This window comes from Eublepharis macularius, chromosome 9 (genome assembly GCF_028583425.1).
Source record: "Eublepharis macularius isolate TG4126 chromosome 9, MPM_Emac_v1.0, whole genome shotgun sequence".
Classification (NCBI taxonomy): Eukaryota; Metazoa; Chordata; class Lepidosauria; order Squamata; family Eublepharidae; genus Eublepharis; species Eublepharis macularius.
Genome location: NC_072798.1, coordinates 441,402 through 468,254, shown reverse-complemented (window position 1 = coordinate 468,254; position 26,853 = coordinate 441,402). Strand labels below are relative to the sequence as shown.

The 26,853-nt window shown below is 47.9% G+C and overlaps 1 protein-coding gene across 12 annotated transcripts in view; it reads left to right on the top strand.

Annotated features, from left to right (window-relative positions):
- PPP6R2 (protein phosphatase 6 regulatory subunit 2) overlaps positions 1 to 26,853 on the top strand; it is a 123,596-nt gene that overhangs the window by 28,749 nt on the left and 67,994 nt on the right. For all 12 annotated transcript variants that reach the window (XM_054987930.1, XM_054987936.1, XM_054987939.1 and 9 more), the window contains 5 exons: positions 12,657 to 12,769; positions 15,406 to 15,519; positions 24,319 to 24,451; positions 25,061 to 25,213; positions 25,539 to 25,739. In XM_054987930.1, the coding sequence (XP_054843905.1) occupies positions 12,657 to 12,769; positions 15,406 to 15,519; positions 24,319 to 24,451; positions 25,061 to 25,213; positions 25,539 to 25,739 (714 nt within the window). The remainder of the gene's footprint in view (positions 1 to 12,656; positions 12,770 to 15,405; positions 15,520 to 24,318; positions 24,452 to 25,060; positions 25,214 to 25,538; positions 25,740 to 26,853) is intronic.

Genomic DNA, 26,853 nt, shown 5'->3' with positions numbered 1-26,853 from the left:
AATGGATCATATAGAAATTATTTCTTGTATGACAGAGTGCTATTTGGCATATCTATGGACTTTATAAAAGTATTTTTTTCATTTTCTATATGAAAGTATACCCAGTTATACCCCATACTTGATAGAGTTGCAAACTGCTATATTACCAAAGTACACGTATTTTAATTTCTACCATCTGAGAGGTAGGAAAAAATAAAAAGTTAAAAGTAGAAAACAAATTCTGTAGTAAACAAAAGAAAATGTATTCAAAGAGAAGCGCTCATACAGTCAAAATAGGTAGGACTGTCATATTTTAATATTAAAATAAACATAAAACTAAAAACATTAAACTCTTTAATGTGTTATTAAATGTAAATAGTTTTGGTAATATTGAATGCTATAGACAAAAATATTCTTTAAAATGAGGTATGTAAATAACTAAGAATTATTATTATCTACTGCTGTAGATTCTTACATAAAAACTTCATACTATACATTTTGAGTAAAACCTTGACTTAATTCATTGTAAAAGGGAAAAAGTTTCTTTTCAGTGTTCCCCGACATTTACCACTTTTTCCATATGAGAAACAAAATCCTCTGACTTTAGGAATGAGTGAAATGTTCTACGCAAAAAGAAAATATATTCTGTAGGAGCTTTTCCCTCAGTGCCCCCCACCTTAAAAAAAAAAAGTCCTTTGGAGGGAATGGGTGTGTTAGTCTTTTCTCCTAATTTTTCTGGGGTTTCTTCTGAGCTTTCACATCTGTACTAAGGAGATTCAACAGTATTCTAGCAGATTGGCTCAGTCATTGTCAAATAGATCTGGGTGAAAGTTTTCTTTGTACAGAAATACTTCAGGAATAGACTCTTTATTTTGGACAGATACAAGTCGTGTCTCCAGAAAATGTTTATGCTTGGTACAAGTTTCATAGGAACAACAATACCCTGGAAGGATCAACACACTTGCTCAAGAGCATTGCCTTATTGGCAGCGTTTGATATTTAAAAAACAAAAAAAACCCCAAACCTCTATAGTGGACATAACACAAGGCTACCCTTCTCCTTCATCCAGTGGAATTGGACCATTGTATTTACCAAATCTGTCAACAAATGGAAAACACAACAATGGCCCACAGACTGAAAACACTAGTTCCAGTTCCAAAAAAAGGGGATGCCAAAGAGTGCAGCAACTGTCAGACTATTGTGTTGGTTTTCTGTGCAAGCAACTTGATGCTCAAAAGTCTACAGCAAAGACTCTTACCATAAATGGAACAAGAAATGCCAGATGTTCTAACTGGATTCAGAAAAGGAAGAGGCGCACTAGAGATCACATACAAATTTACAATAGCCAATGGAAGGGAATTTCAGAAAAAAATCAGCCTATGTTTTATAGATTACAGCAAAGCTTTTGTCTGTGGATCATGAAAAGTTTTGGAGAGTGTTGCCTGCCCCTTCGGGAGGCAATGGCATCCAGACACTCCCATGTCTGGGAGCGACATGCAGCTGCTTTTTGTGGCTAGAGAGTCTTTCTTCAGCCGTTTATCATTCTTAATAAGAGAATGATAGGAAGATACCCATCTGTGCCTCATTTGGTGAGTTTGACGGAAAGATTTACTCCCTAGACTATGTCAGGGTAGTGTCCGATGTCGAAGTGCTGAGGACCGGGAATGCAACATAGTTAGAAGCTATGCTGGAGTGAACAGTGACCCCTCCCAATCTTACCCACTAATTGCTTTCTTCGATTTCTTAACTACAGTTTGGAACCTGCAATACAGAATGATTCTGTGCAGCTTTGGTGAGAAAATTTCTCTTACTTAACTCTTGTCTAGCTTGGAAGTCTTTTATATGTTGGAAAACAAGAATGAGAAGAAATGATTATACACACAAGAGCTTGTTTTATTTATATTGGAAGAAGAAAGTTTCAAACGGACCTGGGGTGACTTTTTTGCTATGTGTGTGTGGAAGCCTGTGTGTCTTTTTTACGACTTGATAAGGTAAGCAATCTGGCATGACAAGCTGGAATGTAGTGCGAAGTAACAGCCTTGAAGATAAGCCGGCTAAATGACAACAAATCTTGAGAGGCCCCTGTTTCTCTGAAATTATTTTATGTTTTTGGCTATAGAACTCTGGCTCAATAACACTAATTTCTGGATCTATGCGAAATAATATTATGAAAACTCTGAAATTGGACTTTAATTACATTAAAATAATTGGATTTTATTGGAACTGAATAGGGAAAGAATTTAACTTAAGGGACTGATAAAAAAAGAAAAAGAAAAGAATGGTTGAGGTTTCTCTTTGCCTCATATGATATACCCAAAGAATGGACTTGGACTGTTCGGCATCTACATCAGACAGTTGACCCAAAAGAAGAGGAATAGAAGTATTATTGTATTACTTTGGGTGGCTAATGTGTATTTGAAAGATCAATTTTTAGTTTAGACCAGGGTTGTATCTGTTGGGAAATATGACAGGGGAGAAGGGGAAGAGAGTATGGTGGGGTTTTTTGTTGGTAATGTTATATTGGGAAATGTTAAAGTGGCTTATCTGCTGTTAGTGGAGGGATTGGATTTGAATGATGTGGGCTCTAATTGAGATTGTCAAACTTATAATTGTAAAGAGATAAAAATATTTTTATATACATAGCAAATTGGAAGCCCTGGATGACTCTCTCTGACTGAAGAAGAAGAATGATTGATGTTGTCCGGGGTCTGAGCCCCAGCCCCCAGACTTGACAAGAGGGAACAGCAGGTCAGCCGGGCCGACGGGCAAACAGAGGGGGCAGCCAGCAGCCAGCAGGTCAACTGGTCAGCCAGCAGACAGTAGGTCAACCGGTCTGACTGGCAAGCAGAGGGGGCAGCCAGGGGACAGCAGGTCAACCCCTCCCATGGGTAAATGGAGCCAGAACCTGCCTGTGCCAGGGGCAAGGGGCAAAGGCCCAGGGCCTCAGGAGGCAGGGAGAGACAGAAGGAGGCCAGCGAGTCCCACTCCCCTGGGGAAGGAAAGGGGACTAAGCAAGGCAGAAGGGGGCAAGGGCAGAGGGATTGGGGGCCCAGCAGTCACCCACCCAAAAACCTTACCTGAGGAGGAGAAGCAGCAGCAGCCCCAACAACCCAAAGCCACGCCCCAGCTAGAAAATAGTAGCCTGGCCCAGGAGTTGCCAAAAGCCAAGCCACTCCAGGTGGGGCTATTGGAGGCACTCTGCAGGAAGCCCTGGGCAACCAGCCAAGGAGCCGCAGCTGGACCCACCTTCAGCATTCAGCTTAGCCAGGCAGGCCGGGCTGCTAGCCAGGGGACTGCAGCTGGACAGGCCTGCAGCAATCAGCCAAGGCAGGGAGGCTGGGCAGCCAGGGAACAAGGCACAGCTGGTGCTGGTCAGTGGGGCCAGATCAGCTACCCCAGCTGCAACTGCTTGGTGCAGCCCAAGACCAGGCTGGAAGAGGGGTGGGACAGTAGAAGGAATCCCTATAAAAGCTGGCTGGGAAGAGCCCTGTGGTGGTGGGTGTGAGTAGGGAGTGATGATGTGGAGTGAGAGTGGTGTGATGCAAGCGTGGGGGTTTGGAGGAGAGCTCTGGGAGGAAGAAGTGAAAGAGGACGCAGAGGGTAAGCAGGCCAGGTTGAGCAGGCCAGCGAGTGGACTGAGAGGGAGTCTGGGTGAGGTATACCGCCCCTCCTTCCACAGAGCAGGGTCCTGCAGAATCCCTGGCCCCCCTATGACGTCAGGAGCAGACCGCCCAGTGCCACGCCCAGTGGCAGCGGTGGCAAGCCCTGACAAGTTGGTGGCCCGTACGGGGAGAGATGTTCCGACGCAGGCGCCAGTCAAGGGGCGGCCTCCCAAGGCCGCCGCCCCAGCGGAGCTTGGACTGTGGCTGGAGGAACGCCAGGATAGGATGTGGGGAAAGCTGGAGGCAGCCTACCCAGCCGCTCCAGTGGGACTAGCACAGACAGCGGAGCTGCGGTTGCAAGCCAGCGCGCTCACAGAGGCCTTGCCAAGGGTTTGTGCCCTCGTTTGGGAAAATAACCCACTGCCTGGCAAGCAGGTGCAGAGTCTATGCGCCACCGTGAAGATAGGCCGGCTGATCCTACAAGCCCTGTTAGACTCTGGGAGTGCAGTCTCAGCAATTCGGCCCCAGCTCCTCCCAGCTGCTACCCCAGTGCACTGCTGGATCCCGGTGACAGATGTGATGGGCCGCACCCAGCCGTACCCTACGGCCCTAATCATGATAGAGTACCTAGGGGTCCGCCACCAAATGGAAGTTGCCCAGTTAGCTCACCTACCCGTGCCAATGCTGCTGGGAAGAGATGCCCCGGGGTTCTTCAGGCTCCTCCAGCTGGCAGCGAAGAAATTGGGAAGAGACACCCCAGGGATCGCCGGGTCTCGGTTGAAGGCGGCAGGGGAATTGACAGACCCCCAAGTTGACACCGCTCTGCAAGTGGAGGAGGCCGACGACCTGGGAGAGGGTCCCTCCACCAGACCAGGGGCAGAACCACGGACTGGAGACCCAGCTGGGCCCCCGGCCGATCGCCCATTCTGTGACGCCCAAGGGGCAGATGAGTCCTTGCAGCGCTTACAAGAGATGGCAGCTCGTGAGGAGGAGCTAGTGCGGGATGAGCGGAGGTCCCAATGGCTCCCGCGCATCGAGAAGCAAGGAGGGGTTTGGGTTCGCGTAGCTCGCGCCCCAAGTGGCCAGGGGGAGGTCCGCCAGCTATTGGTGCCGACTGCTTACCGGGCCGAAGTCCTCCGCACGGCCCATGAGCATGCGTGGGCCGGGCATCTGGGGCACCACAAGACCCTGAAGAAGATCCTTGAGCAGTTCTACTGGCCCTCCGTGAATGCCGACGTGAAGGCCCACTGCCGCTCATGTCCCACCTGCCAGCGGGTGGCAGCCCGCCGCCCACCGAAGGCCCCCCTCTCCCCACTACCCGTCATGGGGACGCCCTTCCAACGCATCGCGATGGACTTCATTGGACCACTGCCACGCACACCCCGGGGCCATCGCTTTGCCCTGGTGATTGTGGACTACGCCACACGGTTCCCCGAGGTCATCCCGCTGAGGACCATGCAGACCCCGGGGGTGGTCCGGGCACTGTCCAAGTTCTTCGCGATGGTGGGGCTGCCGGATGAAATCTTGACAGATCGAGGAGGCCCGTTCCGTGCCACCGCCATGCGCCAACTCTGCCAGAGTTTGGGGATCCGGCAGGTGTTCACCTCGGCTTACCACCCTCAGACAGACGGTTTGGCAGAGCGGCTGAACCAGACCATCAAAGAGGCCCTGAAGAAGATGACACAGGAGAAGCCTCATCAGTGGGACCTGTACATCGACCCACTCATGTTTGCCCTCAGGGAGGCCCCGCAGGCCTCCACTGGCTTCAGCCCGTTCGAGCTGCTGTATGGGCGCAAGCCAAGAGGGATGCTCTCCCGGCTGACAGAACGCTGGGCGCCCCAGGCCAGCAGCCCTGCGCCCACCACACAGGAGTACATAAGCCAACTCCGTAACCGGGTGCAACAGTCCCAAGCCGAGGCGAACCGCAGACTGACTCGCACCCAGGCGAAGCAGAAGGCCACTTACGACCGGGGTGCACGGATGAGGGCCTTCCAGGCGGGAGAGAAGGTCCTGGTGCACCACTCGGTATTCCCCAGAGAGGAAGGGGACCCATGGAGGGGCCCCTACCCGATTCGGAGGGTGCTGGGCCCCACTACTTACGAAGTCCAGTGCGGGGTTGGCCGGCGTCGGCGGAGGACCCTGCATGTGAATCTCCTGAAGCGGTAGCATGAGCGCCCAGAAGAGGAGTGTGGCGTGGCCGAGGACCCGTTGGAGCTTCCTGACAGTGAGCTGCCATGGACCTCCGAAGCCCCGGAGTTCGAGGAGCCCAAGGTAGACCCCCAGCTCGATCCAGCTCAACGGGCCCAGCTACGAGACCTCTGTGCACGGGTTACCGGGGTCTTCTCCCGCAGGCCGGGCAGCACCAGCCTGATTCAACATGCCATCCCGACCAGCCCGGGGCAGACAGCCCGGGCTACCTGGCGCCCCATCCCCAGGAAGCGGTGGGAGGCAGTGGAGAAGGAGACAAACGAGATGCTCCGGCTGGGTGTAATCGAACCCTCACGAAGTGCCTGGAGGAGCCCGATGGTCCTGGTGCCCAAGCCAGATGGGACCACCCGGTTTTGCATTGACTATCGTGAACTGAATAAGGTGGCCCAGTTCGACGCCTACCCCATGCCCCGAGCAGACGTGCTAGTGGACCACCTGGGGTCCGCCCGCTACCTGTCGGCCCTGGACTTAACAAAGGGCTACTGGCAGGTGCCCGTACGGCCGGAGGACCGGGAGAAGACGGCCTTTGCCACCCCCCAAGGCCTCTTCCAATTCAAGAAGATGCCGTTTGGCCTGCATGGGGCAGCAGCCACCTTTCAGCGGCTGGTGGACCAGGTGCTGGGAGAGTGCCGGGCATACGCCATGGCGTACATTGATGATATTATTATCTTCAGCCCCGACTGGCCCACCCACCTCCAACACCTGGAAGCCGTCTTAAGGGCCCTCCAACGAGCTGGACTAAGGGCAAACCCAAAAAAGAGCCACCTGGGGTTCCAGGAACTCCAATACCTGGGCTTTGTGGTCGGGGGAGGACGAGTCAGGCCACCACCGGACAAGGTGGCCTCAATAGCCGACGCCCCACAGCCCAAGACCAAGAGGCAGGTTCGGCGATTCCTAGGACTGCTGGGGTATTACGGGCGGTTCATCCCCCACTTTGCCTCCCGAGCGGCGCCCCTGACGGACAGCTTAAGGAAGGGGCTGCCCAACCAAGTCCGGTGGACCCCAGAACTAGAGGCAGCTTTTAAGGACCTGCGGTTAGCCCTCTCCAATGCCACGGCCTTATGGAACCCGGACTTTGACCAGCCCTTGGACACCGGCCTCGGGGCTGTGCTGACCCAGGAGCGGGATGGCGTGGATGTCCCAATTCTGTTCCTAAGCCGGAAGCTCCAGCCCGCCGAGAAGCGCTATGCCACGGTGGAGCGGGAGGCCCTAGCGGTCAAGTGGGCGGTGGGGGCCCTGCAGTACTACCTGGCCAACAACCCCTTTGTACTGCTGACAGACCATGCACCCCTGCAGTGGCTCCATCGCATGAAGGCACACAACCCCAGGGTGCTGCGGTGGTACCTCTCCCTCCTACCTTTCCAATTCACCATCAAATACCGCCAGGGGGCACGGCATGTGGACGCGGACTTCATGTCCCGCATGTTCGAGGCTGAACCGGACCCCCACAACTCAAAGCCAAGTGGGGGTGTGTGTCCGGGGTCTGAGCCCCAGCCCCCAGACTTGACAAGAGGGAACAGCAGGTCAGCCGGGCCGACGGGCAAACAGAGGGGGCAGCCAGCAGCCAGCAGGTCAACTGGTCAGCCAGCAGACAGTAGGTCAACCGGTCTGACTGGCAAGCAGAGGGGGCAGCCAGGGGACAGCAGGTCAACCCCTCCCATGGGCAAATGGAGCCAGAACCTGCCTGTGCCAGGGGCAAGGGGCAAAGGCCCAGGGCCTCAGGAGGCAGGGGGAGACAGAAGGAGGCCAGCGAGTCCCACTCCCCTGGGGAAGGAAAGGGGACTAAGCAAGGCAGAAGGGGGCAAGGGCAGAGGGATTGGGGGCCCAGCAGTCACCCACCCAAAAACCTTACCTGAGGAGGAGAAGCAGCAGCAGCCCCAACAACCCAAAGCCACGCCCCAGCTAGAAAATAGTAGCCTGGCCCAGGAGTTGCCAAAAGCCAAGCCACTCCAGGTGGGGCTATTGGAGGCACTCTGCAGGAAGCCCTGGGCAACCAGCCAAGGAGCCGCAGCTGGACCCACCTTCAGCCATCAGCTCAGCCAGGCAGGCTGGGCTGCTAGCCAGGGGACTGCAGCTGGACAGGCCTGCAGCAATCAGCCAAGGCAGGGAGGCTGGGCAGCCAGGGAACAAGGCACAGCTGGTGCTGGTCAGTGGGGCCAGATCAGCTACCCCAGCTGCAACTGCTTGGTGCAGCCCAAGACCAGGCTGGAAGAGGGGTGGGACAGTAGAAGGAATCCCTATAAAAGCTGGCTGGGAAGAGCCCTGTGGTGGTGGGTGTGAGTAGGGAGTGATGATGTGGAGTGAGAGCGGTGTGATGCAAGCGTGGGGGTTTGGAGGAGAGCTCTGGGAGGAAGAAGTGAAAGAGGACGCAGAGGGTAAGCAGGCCAGGTTGAGCAGGCCAGCGAGTGGACTGAGAGGGAGTCTGGGTGAGGTATACCGCCCCTCCTTCCACAGAGCAGGGTCCTGCAGAATCCCTGGCCCCCCTATGACGTCAGGAGCAGACCGCCCAGTGCCACGCCCAGTGGCAGCGGTGGCAAGCCCTGACAGATGTGAAGAGTAAAGTGTTGTAGGGGAAAAACTGTAATGATTAACAATATGAGTTAGCTCTCCTTTTTAGTTCACTTTGTAAAGGCCATTCTAGGCCTTTATTAGTCTTAAGTATTTTTTTCTTTTCTGTTTTTCTTTTTAATTTTTCCACAATAAAATAAAAATTTAAACCTGGTTTAAAAAAGTTTTGGAGAGTGTTAAAAGAAATGGATGTGCCACAACATGTGATTGTTTAGATGTGCAACTTGTGTTCTCGACAAGAGGCTGTTTTATTTATTTATTTATTTTTTATTTATGTCATTTATAGTCTGCCTTTCTCACTGAGACTCAAAGCGGATTACACAGTGTGTGATTAGTACAATCAGTATCAAGGACACTTCAATACAGTATCAAGGACATTTCATAAAAAATACCATATGGTAAATAGATACAAGTTTAAAAGACATAGTATTAGCAAGAATCCAATACAGCGTAGAAAAAATAGTGAAGCAGAACATATCAGTTCTAGGACTAACATTAGACAACATGGAGCACTGGTGGTACATAGGAGTACATATTTAAAGCAGCAGATAATATGTAAGGCAATATAGTGATGAAGTCTATGGTCCCTAACTCATTAGCGAAGCATCTGAAACCCCTTCCTTACAATACAGCCCTCCCATTTGAATAAAAAACCTTTTTGAATAGTTCGGTTTTGCATCGTTTGCAGAAAGCCAGGAGAGTGGGGGCTCTCCTGACCTCTTCAGGCAGGTCATTCCACAGCATAGCGGTCACCACAGAGAAAGTCCATGTATGGGCTGCTGCTGACTTCACCCGTGTGCAGCCTGGCACCTGCAGGAGACCCTGTTCAGATGAGTGAAGCTGCCATGGAGGAACATAGGGAGGGTGGCGGTCCCGTATGTACGCCGCACCAAAGCCATGAAGAACTTTGTATGTAATAACTAATACCTTGAACTGAGCACGGTAACTGATAGGTAGCCAATGGAGCAACTGTAGGATGGGAATGATGTTCATGCTCCTGCTCGCTCCTAATAACAGTCGAGCTGCAGCATTTTGCACTAATTGGAGCATCCTAGTTAACTTAGATGGGAGACCTATGTATAGAGCATTACAATAGTCAAGCCTTGATGCTACCATAGCATGGATCCAGGTGGCCAGGTCAGCCGTGTCAAGATAAGATAAGAAGCCATCTTCCAGGCTAGAGTGAGGTTATAGTAAGCATTTTTTGCCACTGCCTTAACTTGTTTTTCTAGTAATAACGCTGGATCCAGTATAACCCCTAGGCTCTTAACGGAGTCTGCAAAGGTCAGACGAACTCCATCGAAATTGGGGAGTACAGTGTTCTTCAAGATCTCTGCTTTCCCAAGAAGCTTCACTTCGATCTTGTCTGGGTTCAATTTCAATTTGTTACTTTTCAACCATTTCACCATGGCTGTCAGGCAGCGATCTAAGATTTCTACTGCATCCTGTGGGGACCTGGATAGCGAGATACAGAGTTGGGTGTCATCTGCATATTGATGACATCCCACTCCATAGCTGTGAATGAGTTCTCCTAAAGGTTTTACGTAGAGGTTGAATAACATGGGAGATAAGATTGCTCCCTGCAGAACCCCGCAAGGTAGTTCCCATTCTGGAGATAGTTGATCTCCAATGACCACCCTCTAAGTCCGCTCCAAGAGAAATGATTTAAACCAGTCCAGGGCACATCCTTTGATGCCCACTTCAGTTAGGACAGAATATGGGAAAATGGCAAAGGTATAAGACAAGGATGCATATTATCTCCCTACCTGTTCAACTTGTATGTAGAACATATCATAGGGAAAGGTGGATTAGATCTAGAAGAAGGTGGGGTGAAAATCGGTGGAAGGATTATTAACAATGTGAGATATGCAGATGACACCATGTTACTGGCAGAAAATAGCGAAGACTTGAAACGTCTACTGATGAAGGTTAAAGGAGAAAGTCCCAAAGTAGAATTACAACTGAACATCAAGAAGATAAAAGTAATGCCTACTGAGGAATTACACAGTTTTAAAGCTGACAGTAAGGAAATGAAATTGTTCAAGATTGTCTATTCCTTGGCTTAATCATCAAGCTAAAGGGAGACTGTTACCAAGAAATCAGAAGAAGACTGAGACTTGGAAGAGTAGCTGTGAGGGAACCAGAAAAGATCCTTAAAGATAAGGATATTTCTGTGGGGACCAAGATCAAGATAATCCAAACGATGGTGTTTCCCATTACTATGTATGGACATGAAAGTTGGACATTGAGGAAAGATAGACAGGAAGACCATTTATTCATTTGAAATGTGGTGCTGGGGAGAGTTTTGCGGATACCATGAACAGCCAAAAAGACAAATAAGTGGGTACTAGATCAAATCAAGCCTGAATTCTCCCTAGACGCTAAAACAACAAAACTATGGTACTGTACTTTGGTCATATCATGAGAAGACAAGATTTTCTTGGAAAGTCAATAATGCTAGGAAAAGTGGAAGGCAGTAGGAAAAGAGGAAGACCTAAAACGAGATGGCTTCTCAATAAAAGAAGCCATGCCCTGTGGGGGGAGGAGGGAGATATTTGTGAAATTCTTGCATTTTGCAGGGGGTTGGACTAGATGACCCTAGAGGTACCTTCAAACCCTATGATTCTATTATTCCTCCAGTTTGCAAGTTCTGAGCAAGTCTGTTAATGACATTTTGGAGGTCTTTCATTCATAGGGTCACCATGGGCCGAAGGCGGCTTGATCGTACATAACACACACACAAATGCTTACTAAAAAGGTACCTTCTGTTTGAACAGAAGGATTTGAGTCCAGTGGCACCTTAGAAACCAACAAGATTTTTAGTGTATGAGCTTTCACAAGTCAGAGTTCCCTTCTTCAGATACCTTGTTTTTATCTGAAGTGTGGAGAGCTTTGACTATCGAAAAGCTCAGGGTTTGAAAATCTTGTTGGTTTCTAAAGTGCCACTGGACTCAAATCCTGCTATTCTACTGCAGGCTGACAGGGCTGCCTTCCTGAAAGTTTCTGCTTGAAGTGGCCCGTGCTGTTATTTCAGGGCAGGGGGGGGGGTCTGTTGTCTATCCAATGAGACTCACGGCTGACACCACCAGAAGCAGAGACAAAATCTCTCTCTCTCTCTCTCTCTCTCTCTCTCTCTCTCTCTCTCTCTCTCTCTCTCTCTCTCTCTCTCTCTCTCTCTCTCTTTCACTGTTACTGTTACTGGTTCAGTCAGGGCTTGATGCATCCCAGGTATCAGGTCATCTTGGTGCCTAGAGATTTATTATATTTTTGTACTATTTATCAAAAGTCCTTGGTAGGAGTACAAAGCTTATTTATAGTTTCATTTTAGACTGTGTTGTTGTATGACATAAAGTGCACGTGTGTGAAGTTTTTATCATTACTTACTTGTTAATTATACACTAGAAGATAAAGTCTTTATTGATCTATTGCTTTCTATACAGACTCCAGTATTCAGTTAAATGAAACTTTTTAGGATAGTAATGAACTTACTAGAAATTGGGAGAAGTTAGGCTAGGATTATAGGTTAGCTTTTTGTTGGGGTGATGACAGCCAAGAGTATCTCATACACAATACTTTTGTCATAAAGAGACAGTTTCTGGAACTCTGAAAAGGAACTGAAATTATGAGGAGCTGTGAAAAAGAACTAGATTTTGTGGTAACAATAACAAGAAAACATGGTCATTCACAGACAAAACCCTGAAGGTTGAAAAATAATTCTGGCTTCTTGTGGACTAAGGAATTTGAACATTAGAAAAAAGAGAGCTTTTAATCATCACTTGGAATAAGCGTAAATTTGAAAATGATACTAATATTTGTTGTGGAGAAAATAGGAAGCTTTAAAAATTTATATTGTTTGTTCTTTCTTTGTATGTTGTTTCTATGTATTATCTGTAAATTTTGTTATTCCTGTATGTTGGTTAGCAGTTTTTGTTTGTTTCATGAGTTTTTGTGTAATTGTAGATTTTTAGGTTTGTTCTTTTGCTATATAAAACTCTTAATTAAAAAAGAAAAAAAAATAATTCTGGCTCCTATATTTCTGGGCTGCTTCCTACAGGCGAAGAAAATTTGTTGGGGCTTGGGTTCAGTTACGGCAGCCTAGGACTGTAGGAGTTGGTAGACAGCTGCAGAAGTCTCCGGACTGCAGGAGGACACGGGCTCCCTGATTGGTGGAGCCATGAATTGCAGCCTAATTCCTGCCCCTGTGTGTAGAGGGCGCCCCCCTCGCCGTCCAGGAGGAGGGGCCCCCCTGATGGTGCTCCGCAGGCCATTCCTGCAGTGACCGTGTCTCCTTATTTACAGAGGCAGTCAAATGCTTCTCAAGCCTTGTGTGATCTCATCCGGCTGAGCAGAGATCAGAGCAACCAACTCCAGGAGGCGGCTGAGCCTGATCCGCTCCTTGCAGTGTTGGAGTCGTAAGTACATGCCGTTAAAGCCTCGTGCCGTTGATTGTTTCTGCGAATCACACAGGAGGCACAAACGGCCTAGCCCCAAGGTGCTTTAATACAACCTTTAGAAGAGCTCTGATAGTCTCCTCCGGGTGATCGGCTTCGCATTTCACAGCTGCGCCTCCTTGCCAGCAAGGTCAGTGCGGCCTTTTCTTTTCAGTTTGGTCTCTGAGTTCTGTCTTGCTCCCTGCTGGTCCCTGCTGGTCCATTCATGTGGATACAGGTAGGGTTGGTACCTGAAGCGCTGACCAGCCAGTCGACATTTGGCAGAATTGGTGCCCTCTGCGTTGGAATAGCACGGGTGACTCCACGTGTTTTCCCCCAGATCATTTGTTTGCTTTCCTTCCTTTCCACCCAGTTAGGGCCCTCAAGGTGATGAATGTATCAGTAATCTGTCTTACACAACTAATGTCCAAAGAGATGGATACGCTGTTGAGCTTATCCGCTGCCTTTCCCTGTTAGATAGTAAGTCTGGATAGTTACGGTTTGTTTCCAGGGATCAAGTTTAGAGCTTTCCAAATATTAAAAAGTGTATAATAAATAAGAATAAAAAGAATACACATGAACATAAGAAGGGCCCTGCTGGATCAAACCAGTAATCCATCTAGAACAGCATCCTGTCTCACATAGTAGGCAGCCAGATACTCCAGAGGGCCAGGGCCAGGCTATAGGGACCGAGGCCTTCCCCTGAAGTTGCCTGCGGGCACTGGGACTCAGAGGTTCCCTTTAGTCACCACGGCCATTAGCCACTGGTAGACCATGGGTCTGTCTAATTCCCCTTTGAAACTGTTTGTGCCTGGGGCCATCACTAAATCCTCTGCAGTAAACTACACATCTTAATCACTCATTGTGTAAAGAAGTATTGCACATGACATGTTCAAGTGTTCAGGCTGAGCAGAGGGTACAAAGAAAAGGTGAAAAAAATAGTCCCCTTACCCTGTACTCAGAACTTATCCTAAAAGATGTTTAGGACACGCTAGCCAGTAGCCACCTTTTGAAGATGAAGGAGTTTAAAGCTCAGCATTAGCTTGGTTGTCTGAGCAGGGTCTTCTCTCCGTTGTCCCTGGCTATGTGGACAAGAGGGAATCCTTTTAAAATCTTAGTGCATAGTTTGTACTCCCTGGTTAGAAGCTAGAAGCTAAGAGTGTGTTTGTTTGTTTATTTAAATGTTTATTTAAAACATTTCTCTGACACCTTTTCATCCAGCAAACATCAAAACATTTCAACATTAAAACAACATTAAAAATGTTATATAAAAATAATTCAGTCAAATAATTCACACCAAAACTCGGGAGGAGGGCAAGTAACAGTTATGGGGGTATATGTCAGACAAAACACAACAGTCCCTTCCTGTTCCTAAGGACGAGTTTGCATTCTAGCATTTTATCTGATTCCCTCTCTGTCCCTGGGTGTGTCACCTTCCCGCCAGGGTGTGGGATGGTAGACCATTGTCCTGCTTCTGCCAGAGTCCTTAGCATCACCAAGCATTCGAGGGCTCTGTGCTTGGAGCTGGGTGGCTCCTTCCTTCCACACATCCCCTCCAGCTGGGTTCCTACTCATGGACAGGCTGCAGTCCCAGTGTCTGAAATATTGAGCTGAATTGTTGAATGGAAAGCATAACGCCACATGTGTTACTACTGTTGTCGTTACTGTTTTACATAGATAATTGCTAATAGTGTTACCAAAAAATCCTAATTTTAAAAAGAGTACACACACATATATAACAAAAAGAGTCCAGTAGCACCTTTAAGACTAACCAATTTTATTGTAGCATAAGCTTTCGAGAATCAAGTTCTCTTCGTCAGATGCATGGTACAGAAACTGGTCAAATATAGAAGAGGAGGGAGGAGGAGGGGAGGAGAGAGAAGAGGCAATTCTCTCTCCTCTCCTCCTCCCCCCTCCTCCTCTATATTTGACCAGTTTCTGTACCAGAGATCTGACGAAGAGAACTTGATTCTCGAAAGCTTATGCTACAATAAAATTGGTTAGTCTTAAAGGTGCTACTGGACTCTTTTTGATTTGGCTACCACAGACTAACACGGCTAACTCCTCTGCACATACATAACGGACATTAAAAACTTCCAACAGGAAGGAGGGTCAGTAAGGGAAAGCCAAGCAAAACAAAAAGACCTTCATCCACGGGCAGAAGATTAGATGAATGAGACTGAACTGATACGGTTCCTGTGACCCTCTCCACTTAGCATTCTTGCCATAGCATTGCATATCAAGGGGTAGTTTCCAGACACACTTTGAGGGTAGCGCCATGCTGGACTGCATGGCAGAAATTTAATCTAAATGTTCCCAGGGCATGCGCTGTGGTGGCCAGGCCAGGAAAGGCTGCAGCCTGCTCACCAGCCAAAGCTAAGGACAAGTGCTCCTGGCGATCGTGGTCCCCTGCCTACCCAGCAGGAGGCCAGACCAGTGGATTGGGGGGAGAAGCCAGGCTTGAAAGGAGAGGAGGGATGGGGCTTGCCACAGCTTCCTGATGCAGAGGAGTGCTTGTGGGTGGTGTGTGCCAGCTGGACGTTTGCTGTCTGCCTGCATTAGGATGTGCAGTGTTTCCAGCTGTCTAAGCAGCTCTGACTTGTGTTTGATGTTCCCAGGCAGGAGTGTGTGGAACAACTTTTGAAGAACATGTTTGACGGGGAACAGACTGAAAGTTGCCTTGTGAATGGCACTCAGGTTTTACTGACGTTGCTTGAGCCAAGGCGTGCTGGGTAAGAAGGACTGGTTGATCAAGGTGGTTGTTGTACTTAAGATTTTGTGTGCGTTTCTGTGTAAACAGTCATGGCACATTTTCTCAGAAGTCATCTGGCCCCTGCGGTTTATAATTAAGTGCTACGCTCATAGCCCTTGTAGGGCACAGGCAGGTGCTTGATGAAAGGAAAAAGGAAGAACTGAAATCAGGCTCCCTCCCTCAGTGGAGGAAGGCCTCCTTGTTTGAGTTAGGCCTCTCCCTTGCTTCCAAGGTGGGGGGGGGCATATACAAATGAACTTGCAAGGCTTCCACATCCAGCTGGAGGTGCCCCCCCCCACATGCCTTGGCTGCTTTGTCGTAGGACGCACTTCCACAGCACCCTTTTCTCTCTGGGGACCAGGCAATGTAAAAGAATACTCAAAGGGTCCAGCAGCCCACCATCAACCAGACTCCAGCAGGAACGGGCAGGGGAGCTTGCTGTGGCTGCTCTTGGCCGTGATCCTGGCAGGAGGACCGGTAGCTATACAGTTGCCCTACCCGGCCCCAAGGCCTTGGTGGCAGGGGGCCGCATGAGAGAGCTTAGAAGCAGCAGCGGTAGTTTTATTGCCGCTGCTCTCCTCCCCCTTGTCAAGGCCCTGGCATGGACAGGAGCGCGTGGCCAGTCCTCCCCTGCCCAAAGCCTCGGTTGCAGCCGGCCCCAGTGAGAGAACTTTAAGGAGGCAATAGAGCCTGGCATCAACATCTTTGTGCTTGCCCCTGCCAGCTCCCTGGGCCTTTACTTTATTTGGTATTTAGCCCTCCCTCCCTGCAAGCGGGCTCAGGACGGGTCTGAGGAGCAGGAGAAGGCTGACAGCATTCATGGCCCTGCGCAACACCCGTCATCACCTTCCCTCCCCTTGCTGAATCCTCAGCAAAAAAGGGGAGCGCTCAGAAGCCCCTTTTCTCATCCAGGGTCTTCGCAAGAGCCTATTGAGGAGGCCTCAGCCAGCGCCAGGGGTCATTTGGGAGCTGCTGCCTCTCCCCAGCCTCTTCAGCTGCTCTGGGGATCTCTTCTAGCTATCCCCTCTGCCTCTGAGCTTCCAGAATGTGGAGGATCACGCTTAGTGGAAGCCCGTGCTCTGAGTACTTTGGGAGGCTAGGAGGGAGGTGCAGGACTCCCAGCAGGGGTCTCCTTGGATGCCTGTAGCCCTCCTGACCCCCACCTCCAATACAGAGGGGGCTTCTCTGCTCCTGGATCACGCAAGGGCTGTGCAAGATGTTCAGGAGCCCCTGCAAAAAAGAAAGCGGCAGTAGAAGGAAAAGGGGTGTGGTTCTTCCAGCACAATTTGGGGCCCAGATACGCTGCTGCTTTGGCCATCTCTCCACGGAAGGCTCTGGGTTCACTTCTCCAGACCCCAAGCCTCCTTTCTATGCAGGAGCTCCATGGGCGTTTTTCAGTCACCAGCCTCAAAACGCAGCCTCCATCTCAGCCCAGGCCTTTGCTGCCACTGTGCCCACTCTGGGCTGAATCTCCGTGTTTCGAATCTTGCTTGGTCTGGCCAGGGCTGGGGGTGGGGGGGGGCGGCGGCGGCGGCGGGAATGGCTGGGAGAAGAACCGGTTGCCATCCACAAGCGCTGCCTCCACCAGTCTACCCCGGCTGTGGCCTTCTCCCGCCTCTTGGGAAAGGCTGCCTCCATTTCTACCCCTCCTGGTAGGGAGAATGAGGGTGGTCCAGTGGTGAGAGGATTCAGTTAGGACTTGGAATTCCCGGGTTCTCGTCCCCACGCTGCCATGTAGCTTGTTGGCTGGCCTCGGGCCATCGCTCTGCCTCAGCCTTTCCCACCTCACAGGGGCATTGTGAGGATTAAATGAGAGAAGGAGAACTATCTAAACATGCCATCATAGAAACATAGAGCTGGAAAGGATCCCAAGAGTCATCTAGTCCAACCCCTTGCACAATGCAGGAAATTCACAGCTGCTACTTCCCCGTCACCCCCCCCCCCGACAGCATTACATTACAAGGTGGCTGTGAGGTTCAATGGGCTGCCTTGTACTAACTTAAATCTCTCCAAGATTTGCATATAAGAAAACCATTGGCAAACATGTCCTGCTACTAAATCCTCTCTTGATTTAATTTTAACTTGACCTTGAGAAAATTCCAACAAATCACAATAAGTTAACCATTTAACTGGACTCGCCATTTACCTTCTAAAATGTGCTTCTTGCGATGATAGCCACAGAGGTATTTTCGAACAAACCTAAGTATATATGTATTCCATATTCTCAAAATAGCACAACTGATGTAATGATTATTAAAGTCTGCATTATCCTTAGCATTATCATGCCATAGGTATCCATTCTACCCAAATTTTAAGTCATGCCCTTCGAGGTCCAATAATCTTCTGGTTTTTAACAAAATCCATTCCTTCATCCAAACCAAACAGTTAGCAGCAAAATATAATCTCAAATCTGATAAACCCAAACCTCCTCTTTTCCTTGCCTCCTGCAGAACCTTAAATTTAACCCTTGTTTTTTTTTGTCTTGCCATATAAATATCGATATATCCTTCTGCCATTGTTTAAATGGTGCTTCAGTTGTCAAAACTGGAATTGTCTGGAATAAGAATAACGTTCTAGGTAAAACATTCATTTTAATTGTAGCTATTGTTCCCAACAACCCTGACTTGGATAGCCCAAGTTACTCAGAAGCTAAGCAGGGTCAGTCTTGGTTAGTAATTGGATAGGAGACCTCCAACGAAGACCAGGGTTGCAGAGGCAGGCAATGGCAAACCACTTCTGTTAATCTCTTGCCATGAAAACCCCGCTGGGGTCGCCATAAGTCAGCTGTGACTTGAAGGCACTCTCCACCACCATTGTTCCCAGCAGTGATAGTTGAATTTTATCCCCTCTTAACATATCCCTTTTAATTTCATTCCAGGTCTTAATATAATTATTTTGGAATAACATACAATTCATATTTGACAAAGTAATACCCAGTATTTTACTTTTTTCTCAATTTTAAACCCTGACTTTTGTCCAATTTTATTTGATTCTGTATTTTCATATTTTTAGTTAACACTTTGGTCTTCTGGTTATTAACCTTGAAGCCAGCCACTGCACCAAATTCTTTCATTTTTAACATTAGAGTTTCAATTCCCTTTAGGGTGTCCTCCAAAACCAACACCACCATCCACAAAGGCTCTTAACTTGTAAGTCTCTTGTGTCATCTTTATACCTCCAGTTCTCTCGTCCTGTCTTATATTTCTGTTCAAAACTTCAGTCACCAGTATAAATAACCAGGGTGACAGTGGGTAACCTTGTCTTGTACCTCTTTGTATCCCACATGCTTTATTTAACTCCCCATTAACAACTATTTGTGCTGACTGGGATGTATAAATCCAGTTAGTCCATTTTATAAATTTTTCTCCAAAGTCCTTTTCTTCCAAAGTCTTAAAGAGAAATTTCCAGTTTAAATTATCAAGGGCCTTCTCAGCATCTAGAAAAATTAAAGCATTTTGTTTTTCCTTAAGTCTTTCCAAATACTCCAAAATATCCAATACTGTTCTTACATTGTCCTTCATCTGCCTCTTAGGTAGGAATCCACTTTGATCTTCATGAATAAGGTCTTGAAGAATACTTGTAAGTCTTCCAGCCAGTATCGTTGCAAACAGCTTATAGTAGATATTTAGTAGTGATACTGGCCTATAATTTCTCGGCAGTGTCTGATCTTGTCCTTCTTTTGGTGTAAGTGTTACATTGGCTTCCTTCCACAGCTCAGGCCTTCTACCTCCCTTTAGGATAGTGTTCATCGTCTTTTGTAGAGGTTGTAAAAGTTCATTCTCAAAACACTTATAATAACTATTTGGGAGTCCATCTGGCCCAGGCGCTTTTCCCATCTTGCTCTTTTTTGTAGCATCCCCCACTTCTCTTATTGTTACGGGTCCATTCACCATTTGTCTTTGTTGTTCAGTGATTTTGGGTAACTTCTGGTTACTAATACATTCATCTTTGTATTGTCGAAGGCTTTCACGGCCGGAGAACGATGGTTGTTGGGGGTTTTCCGGGCTGTATTGCCGTGGTCTTGGCATTGTAGTTCCTGACGTTTCGCCAGCAGCTGTGGCTGGCATCTTCAGAGGTGTAGCACCAAAAGATAGAGATCTCTCAGTGTCACAGTGTGAAAAAGATGTAGGTCATTTGTATCTACTCAGGAGGGGTGGGGTTGAGCTGAGTCATTCTGTAAGAGTTTCCCAGGGTGTGGAATGCTAATGGCGGGAGGCTTCACTGAATCCTGAGGAGGTTCTTTTGCATATGGATTGGTGCTTGATGTGCTAATCTTCTCTGCAGGGCTATTGTCGGGTGTGGAGTGTTTTGTTGGCCTGGTGTTTTTCAGAACTGGAGCCCATGCTCTGTTCATTCTTAAGGTTTCTTCTTTCCTGTTGAAGTTTTGCTTATGCTTGTGAATTTCAATGGCAATACATCGAACACCTCTACGGGGAGGAAACATTCCAACAGACCCGAAGATTGGAAACACTTCGGAACAAGAAAGCACATCTACTCTGTTCTTTGACCTTTCTTCTACGCTGCAGGGACACAAGAACCATTCCATCTTTTCTCACAACTAAAAGAATCTTCAAAACCACACAGGCGAACCGCATTTATGACCGTCTAAAACAGGCCCTCTTACGTGAGAGAATCCACACTACCCGCAGAGAACTTGCTGCCACAGACAAGGAGCTATTTTGCTTGCATATCAACACCAGCCATAAAATGAGAAGTCAGGATTGGGACAAGGTCGATAATCTCACCTACAGGAAGATGGAACAAGTGTTTACCAACCACACATCCAGACAGAAGCAGAAGTTTAACAAACTACAGGAAAAAAGACAGACAAGCCCAATGCTCGACAATGCACGCATTGTCATCAATCTGACAGACCGTCAACTCTCACCAGAAGAAACCTCCATCTTGGCAAAGGGAGGAAACTTTGCAGTCACCCCCACCAGAATTCCTGTGGAAGACATCATTGCAAATGTAGAAGCTGCCATCCGTCATCTACCGGAAGAGGAAGCTGAGGAAATAAGAGGAGAGACAGCCAGGATTCTACGAAAGGCAAAGCTTCCCACCAGCAATTTAACACGCAAGGAGAGAAATGCCATCAAGACCCTCAATGCAGATCCAGACACCATCATTCTACCAGCTGATAAAGGCAATGCTACAGTGATCATGAAAACGGAGGAATACAAAAAGAAGATTAAGGAACTCCTGGACCCCTCCACCTACAAAAAACTAAAACGAGATCCCACTTGCAAAATCACCAGGCTAACAAATGCGCTGATCAAGAATTCCTCACTACATCCCGACATGCACAGAAAACTATGCAAGACTGAAGCACAGCCACCTAGACTATATGGACTCCCCAAAATACATAAAGATTCAGTCCCACTCCGACCCATTGTGAGTGCCATTGGTTCACCGACATATGAATTAGCTAGACATCTGGCAGATCTCCTGCAGGACCACATCGGGAAAACCTCGTCTTACATCAAAGATTCAGCAGATTTCATCAAGAAAATCAGTTCTCTGAAACTCAATCCACAAGACATACTTGTCAGTTTTGATGTTGTATCCCTGTTTACCAAGGTTCCAGTAAAAGACACTATTGCACTGATTAATCAGATTTTCCCAGAGGATGTAACAGCCTTATTCCATCATTGTCTGACAACCAGTTACTTCCAATGGGACAACGAATTCTATGAACAGATGGATGGGGTGGCCATGGGGAGCCCACTCAGCCCAGTTATAGCAAACTTCTACATGGAACATTTTGAAAAAACAGCTCTAGAATCAGCACCCCACAAACCCAGTGTATGGTTCCGGTTTGTGGATGATACATTCATCATTTGGAGCCATGGGGAGGAAGAATTGAGGGAGTTTTTGAATCATCTCAACAACATCCACCTGAACATACAATTCACAATGGAGAAAGAAAGTGAGGGAAAACTCTCATTCCTGGATACCTTGGTCATCCGCAAAGCAAACTTTCAGTTAGGTCACAAGGTCTACAGGAAACCAACTCACACGGATCGGTACTTACACAAAAACTCCAATCACCACCCCCGACAGAAAAGAGGCATAATGAAAACATTAGTGGATCGTGCAAGACGGATATGTGAGCCGCGCTTTCTCAATGAGGAAATTAATCATCTAAACCACGCACTTCAGGCAAATGGCTACTCCAGAAATGAAATCCGAAGAGCAATCAAACCCAGGATGAATCAAACAACCAAGGAAAAACAGTCACCTACAGGAAAAGTGTTTTTGCCATATATCAAAGGAATTACTGATCAGATGGGAAAGCTTATGGAAAAGCATAACCTTCAAGCAGTATTCAGACCCACCCGAAAAATACAACAGATGCTACGATCAGCAAAAGACAGCAGAGACCCCCTCACCTCTGCAGGAGTATACCGTATACCCTGCAGCTGTGGACAAGTTTACATCGGGACCACAAAGCGTAGCATCCAGACAAGAATAAAAGAACATGAAAGACACTGCAGACTTGGACAGCCTGAAAAATCAGCAGTGGCTGAACATAGCCTAACTCAAACAGGGCACAGTATCTTATTCCAGGACACCAAAATACTGGACAACACTTCCAACTACTTTGTCAGACTGCACAGGGAAGCCATTGAAATTCACAAGCATAAGCAAAACTTCAACAGGAAAGAAGAAACCTTAAGAATGAACAGAGCATGGGCTCCAGTTCTGAAAAACACCAGGCCAACAAAACACTCCACACCCGACAATAGCCCTGCAGAGAAGATTAGCACATCAAGCACCAATCCATATGCAAAAGAACCTCCTCAGGATTCAGTGAAGCCTCCCGCCATTAGCATTCCACACCCTGGGAAACTCTTACAGAATGACTCAGCTCAACCCCACCCCTCCTGAGTAGATACAAATGACCTACATCTTTTTCACACTGTGACACTGAGAGATCTCTATCTTTTGGTGCTACACCTCTGAAGATGCCAGCCACAGCTGCTGGCGAAACGTCAGGAACTACAATGCCAAGACCACGGCAATACAGCCCGGAAAACCCCCAACAACCAACATTCATCTTTTTTCCCACTGATACCTCACAACTCCTGTACAGATTTGAGTAATATTGATAAAATGCTTCTTGTATGTCTGAAGTGCCTGTGAGTACAGTCTCTGCCTGTTTTCAGTATTCTCCTCTCTGTCCTTTCTCAGTTTATATACCAGCCATTTCCCTGGCTTATTTGCATGTTTGAACGTTCTTTGCTTAGCATAGTTCAATTTTCTTTCCATTTTTCTTGACATTAACATCGATAATTGTTGTAAAATCTTAATTTGTTGCAAAATATTTGTATTTCCAGGAGCTCCTTTCAATTCTTCCTCATTCCTCTTTATCTCATCTAGAATATTTTGCTTTTTCTTTCTCTTCAGTTGAGCATTTTATTGAATTAAATAACCTCTAATAAAAGCTTTATTTGCATCCCAGACCACTCTCATGACTGTACCCTTATTTTAATTTAATTCAAAAAATTCATTTAGTTTACTTTTACAGTCGTTAACAATCCCTTCATTTTGTAGCACAGCTTCATTTAATCTCCACCTAAAGGTACCCATTTTCCCCTTACAAGTCATAGATACAGGATTATAATCTGAGAAAATTTGAGTATCAAAGCTTCTGCTGTAAACCGGGGGTTCCCAGCCTTTTTGGAATTCTGACATGAGATGGTTGGCACAGCCAGAAAATGGCTGCGTAGAAGGTGGAGCTAGCCATAAGATGTCAGGGAAAGATACTCTTTAGCATTCAGGAAGAAGCTCTGTTTCACAGGGTGCCTTTTAAAATGGATGTATTGTTTAAAAATACGTTCTTGCTTGCAAACAGTGTATCTTCAGTCACACGGTGAACATCCTTGAGCTGTGTGGGCAGATGTTGCCAAAGCAGTTTTTTAAAAATCTGCATAGCCAATCAGAAGCCCTGCTGGGGAAAAGCCCTGCCTCTCCTCGCCACCTTCTAAAAAACACTCAGTGGGCACCAGGAAAGAGGTTGGTGGGTCCGGTGTTGGGGTCCTGTGGCATAGTGACTAAAATCCCAGATGTTAATGGAGCCATAAAAGACAGGCGGGGCCTCTTGTGTTGTAGCGCCTTGTCCATGGAGCAGCGCCTCTGCAGCTCTTTGTTTGGCACTGAATGGAGTGCGTTTGGGCATCGAGAGAACCCTTTTGAGGCATTTGTAGACTGCCGTGGGTGGCTCAGTGTTTTACGTTGCTTAGCAGGAGGTTTTGGGTTTTTCCCTGTTCTGTGCTCTTTATATGGCTTATAGCTGATTTTACTTTTGCTGTTTTGGTGTGTATGCTTTTGATTCTGTTTTTAGATTTTAGAAGCCATGCAAGTTTAAAGGCACAAAATTAAGAGTGCAGGAGCTGAGCTAAACAACTCATTCTCTTAATTTTACTCCCCAAATGCTCTTGAATGGTTTTCTGCCCTCCACCCTGCTGTGTGAGGTTTGTCTAGATCTCTCCTGCAGAGTCCTTTCCCACCCTTCAGTGAACCATGCTAGGTGACCTTGGCCTAGCTGTGCTCTCTCAGCTGCAGCACCCTCATAGGACTGTGGGGAGGATACAGGGAGGAAAGGGGAACCACCTCCCCTGTCCCCCGCTCCTTGGGGCGAGTGGTGCTGGCTTGAAGATCTTCTTGAGAGCTTTTGGACTCTGGCTGTGCAGGTGGCAGGTTCTGCAGGGCAGGGGTTGCTGTGGGGCTGGCTTGGTTCTGTGGCTGATGGGGGGGTCTCCCTCTCTGTGTGCAGAATGGAGGGGCTCGTGGATTCTGTCTCTCAAGGGCTTGAAAGGTCTTACGCTGTCAGCAGCAGCAGCAGCATCTTGACTGGCATTGAGGCACGGCTGGAGGACTTCCATCGCCTTTTGCTCAACCCTCCCAAGGTAGGTGGTTTTGCTTCTCATAGACAGTCTTTAGTTTCTTCTGTTGTGAATGCTTTCTGTAGGCTGGAGACGGAGGGGGGAGATGCATCTCTAGCTAGTGGTGTGGGGAATCGGGATGGAGTAGGAAATTCAGAATAGCTTTTGGGAGAGTGGGAGGCTAGTTTGTTTTGGGTAGAACTGTGAGTCTTCATTTGTGGAAGAAAAGACGTAAAATAAAAGTCTCTCAAGGGGTTGAAGGGTCATGTAAGCTTTTGAGACTCGTCATTTTCAGTTTCTTCATTGTGTCAAAATTTGAAAGCTTGCATGCTTTATTCCAGCTGAAATTGGCCCAGTGAAAAATATCACCTTTCCTGTACTGTGCCCTCCCCTCCAGCCTTTGGTCTACTCTGAGCTAAGAAGCAAGTTTGATTTCTGTGCCGGCAGACAGCTGCCTCTGCTCCATTTCCATGTCCCTTGAGTAATTATTCAAATAGGCATACTTTAACCTTCTGGTTTGCTGATCAGTAGTGATACTGGGTGGGGGAGAGGTGGGCAGGTGCTCTTTGCTTGAGCATAGCATTGCGCCAAACTCGGAGCCCTAAAGAGATGATCGCCCTTTGTGTGTGACAGAGGAGCTCCATCCTGACTACCGTTGGGGTCTTGGAAGAGCCACTGGGCAATGCCCGCCTTCATGGTGCTCGCCTGATCGCTGCCCTTCTGCAGACTAACTCGGCTGGCATCAACCAGGAGCTGTGCCGCCTGAACACCGTGGGCTTGTTGCTGGTGAGTCATGTGTGAAAACGAATAGGCCATCTTCCGTTGGCGTTGGTTTGCCTTGGTAGTTGCTCCCTTGTGACGTAGGTGGAACTCCAGTTGGTTTTTCTCCTGCTTGTTCCCAGAAAAATCCATGTGGAAGGGAACTGCCATTAAGCTCAGAGAACAATCTTTTCGTGCCTAAAGGATTGCTGTGTCCTCCAGGACAGCTGGCTGGCCTCTGTGTGCAACAGTTTGCGAGATGCGATGGGCCTCCCTAGTCTGATCCAGCAGGGCTGCTCTTCTGTTCTCAAAGGTGTCCTGAGTGAACGTAATTCTCCTCCTTCCATTCCAGGACTTGTTTTTTAAATACACTTGGAATAACTTTTTGCACTTCCAAGTGGAATTGTGTATAGCCGTTATTTTGGCTCACTCTACAAATGAAAGCGAATCGGCCCCAAAAGCCACGGAGAATGAGGCGGCACTGGATGGGAGCGTGGCTTCGGAGGATTTGGAAGTCCCAGGCAGCAGTCCTGAGAACATCATGGTGACACACGTAAGGCTCTTTATGTTGTTATATCAGAGCGGCAATATTAGCAAGGGCTATTGGAAGGGGGTGGTTTCAAGGGGTTTTTTTTCATTCCATTAATTTAATTTTAATTTTAATTTAATTTATTGGATTTATACTCCGCCCTCACATCAGCGGGCTCAAGGCGGATAACAACACAATTTAAAACATATTTAACTATCATTAAAATTATAAAAATACTACATCTTATCATTAAAATTACATTTATACACACACACACACAGAGAGAGAGAGAGAGAGAGAGAGAGCAAAGAAACAAGGCAGCACATAATTTGATTTGGACGTTCCATACAACAGCTCTTCCCAGAACAAAAGTATAAAAAGATGGATAACGACATTGCATGGGAGGGCATATGGTTTACCCTGCCCCCCCCACCCGCTTAGCATCAACCATATGCCTGGCAGAACAACTCTGTCTTACAGGCCCGGCGAAATGTTAACAAGTCTTGCCGGGCCCTGGTCTCATGAGACAGAGCGTTCCACCAGGCTGGGGCCAGGACCAAGAAGGCCCTGGCTCTGGTCGACGCCGGGCGGGCCTCACTAGGGCCAGGGACCTTTAATAGATGTTTATTACACGAGCGAAGGGTCCTCTGGGACTCATATGGGGAGAGATGGTCCCACAGATACGTCGGTCCCAGTCCGCGTAGGGCTTTATAAGTTAGTACCAAAACTTTGAACCTGATTCGGTAGTCCACCGGCAACCAATGCAGCTGGCGCAACACCGGTGTAATATGCCCCCATAGAGGTGCTCCGACGATGACTCGCGCCGCTGCATTCTGTACCAGTTGTAACCGATCAGGTTCATGGGAAGCCCAGCGTAGAGTGCGTTACAGTAGTCCAGCCTAGAGGTGACCATTGCTTGGACCACTGTAGTCAAGTCGCGGGACAATAGATAGGGGGTAAGTTGCTTGGCTTGTCGAAGATGGTAAAAAGAAGACCTGGCAACCACAGTGATCTGATCCTCCATCTTCAGGGAGGGATCAGAAATCACCCCCCAGGCTCCTAACTCTCAGGGCCAGTGTAAGCACTGCCCCATCGAGTGTAGGAAGCCGGGGTCCCTAAACCATCCCTCCACGACTCA